Source organism: Paroedura picta, chromosome 10 (genome assembly GCF_049243985.1).
Source record: "Paroedura picta isolate Pp20150507F chromosome 10, Ppicta_v3.0, whole genome shotgun sequence".
In the NCBI taxonomy this organism is placed as follows: domain Eukaryota; kingdom Metazoa; phylum Chordata; class Lepidosauria; order Squamata; family Gekkonidae; genus Paroedura; species Paroedura picta.
In genome coordinates this window covers 71,264,813-71,273,848 of record NC_135378.1, presented here as the reverse complement: position 1 = coordinate 71,273,848, position 9,036 = coordinate 71,264,813, and the positions used below count along the sequence as shown (strand labels likewise).

The following is a 9,036-nucleotide window of genomic DNA, read 5'->3' as shown; positions in this document are numbered from 1 at the left end:
GTAGCCCATGAACATCTGGAGGACCACAGGTTGACTACCCCTGGTGCAGGGGATTGGACTAGATATCCAGGAGGTCCCTTCCAATTCTATTTCATATATAATTCTATGAAAGTTGGGATTCCTGCAATGCAGAGTTCACACCCTCTTGCTTGCCCCATCTGCTGTGTGCTTCCCCCCCAAAAAACCCCCCAAAGGACCCCACACTACATGTCACATTGCCTTTTCAGAGACTTGAATTAACAACCCAAGATCTGAGAATTTAAAATATTCCTTTATTTACAGACTTCCATAAAAACCGTCGGTTTCTAAGATCAACACTAGAAAGTTCTTAAGACCGCACCAAGGCAAGGCATGAACCTATTAACACGGCATGAGTCCAAGCAGCATCAGTGCAAATCCAAAAAGACAGAGACATTTCTGCACAAGGCGGTATTTCAACACCAGACGCTTAAAAGCAAAAAGTGCAACACCAGTTCAAGATGGTCCTGTACCAATTGTTCAGAGGCTTAGTAGCTTGGAGCGGGGCAGTAACGTCAGTTGCAATCAGACGCAGCTAAGTAAGCGAGTGACTCACAACTGAAAGTCGGGGGCATGCGTCAACCACTATGTGACCTCCCTATTTACATTTGTCCCATAAACTCTGTGAGAAGAAACCAAGTATTTGCAGTGCAGGATGACAGATTTGAGATACCTGCGTGTGTTTTGATCACTTTCTCCCTGACATTGGATGCTACGGAGGGGTAGGAACCAGAACGGTCACCAGGAGAAAGCTTGGGAGTCCCACTTCTTTTTTTTCTTTGTACAACGCAAGATAACACGAGTAGCCCAAATGCCTAAAACAAGCCGTTATCTGCTACTGAAATCTCTTCTCTATTAGCCCAATTTCTGCACCATTCCATTGAGCACTTTCCTAAACTGAGAAAGCACCATTTGTTAACAGGTGTCTCTACTTTGAAACAGAAACATGCGTTCAAACACACTACTCACTCATGGTTAAAGATGGACTAGGCAAAGCTTACAAGCAGGATGCAAGATCTAAAGGCCTCCAGAGCCGAGAAAGATCTCTTAGAACGGCACAAGAGGCACCAGCTACCTTTTGTTGGCTTTAGAAATCGGTGAGCTTCCCCCTTCCAAAGTATGAATGGTTACATGACAGGAATCTCCAGAGGATCATAGCCAGAGGCCAGCTGAGGAGCTGAATCCCACACCCTTAGTGCACAGAAGAAATTTTTCACAGGGTGCATCAAGGAACCTTCCTGCCGCAGCCTAGAAATGGGAGAACATGAAAGAAAATGGGGACAAGCTGGAAGGAAGAGTCTCATATAAAGACCTTCCTCCATAGAGGATGAAGGTTGGCTCAGGCATGCTGGTGACATGTCTGGAGTGCAGATAGATGGGCAGAGAGGGGAGAAGAGCCTGTAGTGGGTCAGGTGACATTCTCTGCCCTTTGGTTGTGAAGTTTTTCCTTTGTGTTTCTTGGCTGAAGTCAGAGGTAACAGGACAGAACTAATTAAAACCAGTCATCAAAAGCAGAACCAAGTTACAAGCATTGGTGGATTTCTAAACCATCTACAGCAAGGGTAGTCAACCTGTGGTCCTCCAGATGTCCATGGACTACAATTCCCATGAGCGAACGCTGGCAGGGGCTCATGGGAATTGTAGTCCATGGACATCTGGAGGACCACAGGTTGACTACCCCTGATCTACAGGGCTGAGAGTCTGTGGTGTTGTGAGGATTATTTCACCACTGATTATACTGAAAACCACCACTACACAAAATGCTTCTTTAAACAGACAGCGGGGAAAGCAAGATGGAAAGGAAACCCTTTGATTGGGCAGTGTCTTTGTTTTCCACCAAGGGCTTGAGGTAGTTGAGGTTTCCCCATCGAAGAGTAGCCAAGATTCCGGCAGCAGAACGAGACCAAGAAGAGGTTGGATCCTACGACTTCTTAGTCTTCCTCCAATGGAAGGAGAACTTGGTCCAAGAGAATCCAACCCAAAGCAAATTAACATTCCACACTCAGAGCCACATTTACACTCTGGCACATTTCTTTTTTTAAAAAAAGAGCACAAATCACCACCACATTTCCAGGCATTAGGGTACATGCTATTGAGCTGCAGTGCAATTGTTTCAAGACACTCTGGGAGAGCTGGTCTTCTCTGAACCACTTTCTGAAGAAGACACCCCATCACCATGTCAGACTCTTACCTAGTCCACAGGAAAACAGGGTCAAGTCTGACCAGGTCAGCATGCCTAGAAAAGCAACCAGCAGACAGAAGTGATGCTAGCTTCCAGCCGTCACACTAGCATCCCCTTCCATGGACGTGTTTCTCCTTTCCTCGTTATTCTTGGGGCTACCAAAGAGCTGCTACCAGCATCTTCCCATAGCTCTGGCATTAGCAAAGTCATCCATTTCCCCACATAAAGCAAAAGACACTGTCAGCAGTTCAAGCTTAGAGTTAACTCCCCCCAATCCTCCTTGAAGCTTAGCAAGCCAGTAGACACCTAAGCTTCCTAGATTCCTTGTCGGTTTTTAGATTTTAAAGCCACCACATGGTAAGGCCTACAGGTAGCCCTGAGGTCAACAGGCAGCCGTCTAGTGGGCCTTACAGGCTGGCCGAGCTGGTGCTAACCAATTAAGGAATGTTTCAAGTATATCAAAAAGCTGTGCTCCTTGTTCCACCCAGTAACCACCTAGCTGCACTGAGAGATTTGCCAGCCCATCTGGATTTATGGCTGCCTTCCCTAAAGGACCAGGGCAAGCCCTAGTCCTCTAACCTGAGGCATCATCAAGCTTGATATTTCCTAAGGGCTGGAGGCTCAAATTTCTAAAAGGCGGTGTGTTTTTTTCCAAGAAGTGTTCCTAGCATTCTTCAACAACAGTCCCAATTAGGGAGTACAATTTCTTCTTAATTAGCCGAAAGCCGGGACTCAGGATCAGCGTGCGTTTGCTGGCGCCTGTAAAGCAAGCCTTGGGGAAGAAATCCCTAAAACTAGGCCAGGAGCCGCTGTCCTGCTTGAACACTAGGGTCAGCTCGAAAGTAGGAACAACGGTAGGGTCATAGACAATCTTATCCAGCTTTTTACATATATTCCCCATTTCCAGGTTGACGTGGATCACGCAGCCACGCAAGCCGCACGGCTCGGTCGAAGAGAGGCGCAAGATGTCCTGTGCTATCCTCCTGGTGAGTTTCTCAGGGACGAGGACCTTGGAGCAGCGCAGCTTGGTCTGCTTTGATCTCGACAGGCAGCTCTCCAGCATTCGAACGAGACTCTGACACGTCCGTTCCTCAAACACCGTCTCATTAAAGTTGGGTTCTGGCACAACATAATCCCAGTAGTCAAAGTCTGCAAGGAACGGGGAGAAGAAAACAAATCTCAGTGGCGAGCAGCCAAGCATTACGTTTGCACCGCATCGAATAACTAAGTTAGTAAACTCCTACTTCAGCAATATATTCAGAGCTTCTCATTACGTTAATGCAAACTTCCAGCTAGGTGTATTGGATCTGTTGCCAGAAAGCAGCCTACAGTCTTTGAAACAGCTTATTAAATTGTTCTTCCTTTCACATCAACTGGGCTGCAGGAGAGCTTTTAATGAAACGGAGGAGGGTTATTGGGGGCCACCAGCAGTATTCGGGCTTTGCAGACACAGGAACAGATGTCAGCAAAATAAGCCAGGGAGGACATACTCCCAAGAGGCAAACGACCCTCCCATGTGTCGGATGGTTGCAAAATAAAATAAAAAATCAGCACCAACTTGTTTGCGTCTTCCCTCTCTCACCCATGCAGGTTCAGTTCGACAAATTAAGGAACTTTTAAATATGTAGTAGGAAATGTAATGGGGAAACTGGATTCATTTATAACTTTTTACATACGTGCTCAGCAAAACTGGGAACACCACCAACCTAAGTTGTGACACGTGACCCTACCTAGTTCTTCATAGGCGTGATTACTATTGAAGTTCTAAGTCAACCTTCACGATACTGAAGATGCAAATCAACATCCCAGTAACCACCTTTTATTAACAATTAAGGTTGGCACTTCAACTGGCAACTCTAGTTGTTAAGCGAGAGTTGTCAGTGAGGCACACACTTGCTTTTGTAGGCTACTTTGCTTCTGGTATGTTAACTGAAACAGGCAACGGAGATGTTATATGGTGATGGCTCTTCCTTCCGGTGGGAGCTCGTAGTTTACACTCACTAAGTGATTAAAAAAGACATTCATTTCAAAAAAGCTGCTCTCACACATAGCAGGAAGCAAGGTAATTGCATCTGTTTAAATGCGGATCGCCTAGAGATTCTTTAATCAGATGAGAACTCAGCTAAAGAGAGAACTTTTTGTATATCTCCTTGAAGCTAAGAGAATGAAGCATTCACATTAGAAAAGCCCCTCTCCCCCCAGCCAGCGGCTCTACCCCTAACCTTGCCAAACATACAAGCCAAAAACCACTTTCCGGGGAGTAAGCCCCACCAGGGGTAGTCAAACTGCGGCCTTCCAGATGTCCATGGACTACAATTCCCATGAGCCCCTGCCAGCTGGCAGGGGCTCATGGGAACTGTAGTCCATGGACATCTGGAAGGCCGCAGTTTGACTACCCCTGAACCGAAGTAGAGGTGCTTAGAACGCCCCCCCCCCACCTGGCACTCACCAGTTAAGGCAGCGTGTTGAAACCTTTGCTGTATCAGTTCAGAAATACAGACAGAGTTCTTATTGCTTAAGGTGCTGGTGGCAACCATGCCGACAACCCGTGTTCTCACCCCAAACAACCAACACGCCTTTCCTAGTTGACTGCAAAAGAGAAAAACACCATTCATTGCCAGGCTAGTACCAGTCCATACCAGAAGAACTCCTCGCCCAAGAGTTACAGCAAGGGGACACGGAGCGGCACAGAAGAGCTCCTGCAGGTGGTAGGAGGTCTCAAGGGTCGACCCAAACGCCTAAAGGGGAATTGACTTTCAAGGGAAACACAGGCAGGCAGGCAGGCAGGCGGTGCCTCCCTCTTTAAAAGAGCAACAGTACAGCTTCTCGCCAAGCAGCTGCAAGGAGGACCCTGCTGTTAAACACTTCAGTCGAAAACCAAATCTGGTTTACAAAGGGATTAAGCACAAACGCAAAGCAACAGCCGTGGAATTCCCGGCAAGCCCGCCTTACCTGTCAACAGCCCCCAATGTTAAATGCATGCACCTGGAGCTGTATTAAGTCGTGTGCAACTTCAACGGGATTACGCGATGCACTTTAGACGGCACAAGCCCCTTCCTGCCCCCACTTGGGAAGAGTTAGTGTTGTTGCTTGTTTTGCTTTCAAGGACGGGCCGCCCACCCCCTTCGCCCCGCACTCCCGCCGTCGGCCTGCCTGCAGCCCCAGCTGTCTTATATACACCCCCCTCCTCCCCCCCCCCATCGCGGTCTCCTCCTTGTCCCTCCTCCGGCCGCGGGCTTGGGCTGCGAGGGAGCGCCTCCCTCGCCATTGGCTGCGGCGCTAAGGTGGGCTTGGAGCGAGGCGCAAACATGCTGATGACCCGGGTCACCCGTGTGAAAGACGAGCCGGCCGAGCAGCGCTGGCGGGAGGGGAGGGCGAGAGAGGCGGGAGGGCGGGCAGCCCGCGCTCCATTGGCCAGCTTCGGGAAAACACCCGGGCAGATGGGCCGCAAGGATCACCTGACTCGTGTCACGCCTCCCCGCGTCCCTCTGGGCCAAGGGGCGCCTCTGCGCCGGCCACGGCTGGAGTTGCGCGCCTGCTGTCGCGGAAGCGGCCAGCCCGCGCCCCCCTGGCCCCGGTCCTCGAGGGCGCTGCGCTGGCTCCTTCCCTTGGACGGCATCCAAAACCAAGAGGCAGATCATTGCTGGGGGCAGGACCAGCCAATTTGTGCTGAAGGAAGGGAGCACAGAATTCTTCATCTGGGAAGCTTAGGATATAAAGGCGGAGGGCTTACCAGCAGGATTGCCAACCTCCAGCCTGGAGAGCTCTTGAGTAGGACGTCTAATCTCTAGATCAGGGGTAGTCAACTTGTGGTCCTCCAGATATTCATGGACTACAATTCCCATGAGCCCCTGCCAGCAAACGCTGGCAGGGGCTCATGGGAATTGTAGTCCACGAACGTCTGGAGGACCACAGGTTGACTACCCCTGCTCTAGATCAGGGGGATCCTTTCCGTGGTAGACCTCACTGAACTGTCTCGACTTCTCAGGCCCCACCGCCCAATCTCTAGGACAGGGGTGGGCAAACTGTGGCCCTCCAGATGTCCATAGACTACAATTCCCATGAGTGAATGCTGGCAGGGGCTCATGGGAATTGTAGTCCATGGACATCTGGCGGGCCACAGTTTGCCCACCCCTGCTCTAGGAATTCTCCAAACCTTTGTTTAGATAGCAAAAGAACCCTCCAAGGCCTGCCAATTGTGTATCCTTATAAATAAACAGAGCAAAAACTTCTGGCCTCCAGTATCTTAAGAAGCCTCCGTACTAATTTTGTATTTATTTATTGACACCCCACTTTTTTCTCAGTGGGGACTCATCTCCTTTCCTTCTTTTTACCCTCACAACAACCCTGTGAGGTAGGTTAGGTTGAGAAAGTGTGATTAGTCCAAGCTTCCGTGGCATGAGTCTGACACTCTTAAGCCACTACACCTTCCTGCCCAGTGAAGATTTCTGACAAATTTAAGAGTGTTCAGTGCTTTGTGACCATCTGGTTGGTCCTAAGAAAAAGATATTCCAACATCTTGCTAATAGACTGCTGAGGTTTTATGAATGAAGATGGCTGCCTGTACAAAAGATGTACTTAGTTAAGGATATCCGTTCCTCTGACTCCTATTCTGGCTTCTCTGGCTTTTAATACTAATACAACAGGCAGCCATTTACATCCTGGTTAGTAATTTTCACTGGCTTTCAGTATCATTGACCAAGCTAAACTTGTGTGAAGTGACTCGAAGGATCAGGTCTGAGAGGCACAGTTGTGCAGTGGCTCCAATTTTATTTGGGTTAGAAATCTATAAAGCACTTAGGGAGGTTATCTGGAGCTAAAGAATACTGTCTCATCAATATGCTCTTAGCTTTGCTCTCCAGCTGAATCAAAGGAGGCAGTGAGAATCTTAAAGTGGTGTTTGGAGACAATGAAGTAACAGATGCAGGTGGATAAAATGTTCGGGATTAGTGTTAGGGAAGAAGCCCTATCAGTAGCAGAATTACAACCTGCCTTGGATGGGGTAGGAGGAGCAGGTATACAGCACATGATTGCTTCTGGAGAGAGGGCGAGAGAGATGCTGGTTTAAAAGATTGGTTTACCAGTTACATCAGTTCCTGGAAACCGTGGATTCTGCTTCATCTGTGCATGCCTTTGTAACATATACCAAGTGAGGCTGCCCTTAGAGATGGTTCAGAAATGACAACTGGCGCAGAAAGAGATGGTCTCCACAGGAACTGTATGTCCTTTATACTACAGCAATTGCTCCCGATTAGATTCCAGCGAGAATCCAAAACACTGGTGCTGTTCTTTAAAGCATGGGCAGTCAACCTGTGGTCCTCCAGATGTCCATGGACTACAATTCCCTTGAGCCCCTGCCAGCGTTTGTTGGCAGGAGCTCATGGGAATTGTAGTCCATGGACATCTGGAGGACCACAGGTTGACTACCCCTGCAAAGGCCTTAATAGCCTTAGACCCCCAGGGTACTTGACCTTATCTATCCGAAATTGCTTGAGATCTTCTGGAATGCTGGTTTTACATAAGGTGAGATTGGTGGAACTTCTTTGCTATGTTCCAAAGTTCTGGAGCTCCCTCCCACTGCAGAATTTGTCAGCCATTCCAGAAATAAAACAGATCCAAATGGATAGCCGTGTGGGTTTGAAGTAGCACAACAAAATTTGAGTCCAATGGCACGTTTAAGACCAACAAAGATTTATTCAAGGCGTGATCATGCACACTTCCTCAGACAATGGAAGAGGGATCATAAGAGTACAGATATAAGGAGAAAGTAAATTAGTAGCAAATTAGCAAATAGCATCATAAGTCCAAATTTGCAGTATGATAATTCTTTGCCAGAAAAGCAAATCAGCCCTTTGGGTTCAATTGTCATTCACAAAAAGAATGCGGCAATAAAAATGTAAAGTTAGTAATTAATGGCAGACCCTTTCCCAGTTGTGAAAAGAAGTAACTAAAAGTTACTTCTCCACCCAAGAATGGAAGAATCCCCGCAAGTGACAAGCCATGCTGAGTATGTTATCCTGTCCTGAGAACAGAGAATTAGATTCTCAATAGCATTACATACTTACATCACATAAAAGTTTCATTTGTCCCAAATGCCCCATACTTCGAATCATGGAGTTGGAAGGGACCTTCAGGGTTATCTAGTCCAACCCATGCAGAATGCAGGAAACTCACGATTACCTGCTCACCCACAGTGACCACAAGTCCACCCCCCCAAAATCCCCCCAAATCCCTGGCTAGTCTAAATTAGAAGCAATTTGCTTCCCAACCCCGAAGTGGCAATCAGCATTTTCCTGGACATGCAAGAAAATTCTTTTGAATTAATTTTAGTCTATTGGTTTTAGTCAGATCCCCTCGGACAACAGAAAACAACTTTGCTCCATATGACATGCTTTCAAGTACTTGAAGATGGCTATTATATCACCTCTTAGTCGTCGTCTTTCCAGGCTAAACAGACCAAGCTCCCCCAAGTTGAGGGACTTGGAATGTTTAGCCTGGAGAAAAGGAGGTTGAGAGGGGACATGATAGCCCTTTTTAAGTATTTGAAAGGTTGTCACTTGGAGGAGGGCAGGATGCTGTTTCTGTTGGCTGCAGAGAAGAGGACATGCAGTAATGGGTTTAAACTTCAATATTTAAACTTTAAATATAGGCTAGATATCAGGAAAAAAAATTCACAGTCAGAGTAGTTCAGCAGTGGAATAGGCTGCCTAAGGAGGTGGTGAGCTCCCCCTCACTGGCAGTCTTCAAGCAAAGGTTGGATGCACACTTTTCTTGGATGCTTTAGTATGCTTAGGGCTGATCCTGTGTTGAGCAGGGGGTTGGACTAGATGGCCTGT

General features: G+C 47.7%; 1 protein-coding gene across 4 annotated transcripts; it reads right to left on the bottom strand.

Moving 5' to 3' along the window:
* Positions 1-252: 252 nt before the first annotated feature.
* On the bottom strand, positions 253-5,846 carry DDIT4L (DNA damage inducible transcript 4 like). Of its 4 annotated transcripts, XR_013224904.1 has the most exons (4): positions 5,659-5,846; positions 4,650-4,789; positions 1,697-3,349; positions 253-1,589 (listed from the first exon to the last, which is right to left on the bottom strand). XR_013224904.1 is itself a non-coding variant. In XM_077300777.1 (3 exons), the coding sequence occupies exons 1-3, from the start codon at positions 5,817-5,819 to the stop codon at positions 2,865-2,867; spliced, it is 786 nt and encodes a 261-aa protein (XP_077156892.1). In that variant the 5' UTR covers positions 5,820-5,846; the 3' UTR covers positions 253-2,864. The 4 variants fall into 4 exon arrangements, 3 of the variants coding, with proteins under 3 accessions (XP_077156892.1, XP_077156894.1, XP_077156893.1); XM_077300777.1 differs by having other exon boundaries at positions 253-3,349; XM_077300779.1 differs by lacking the exon at positions 5,659-5,846 and adding an exon at positions 5,529-5,587 and having other exon boundaries at positions 253-3,349.
* Positions 5,847-9,036: the final 3,190 nt, after the last annotated feature.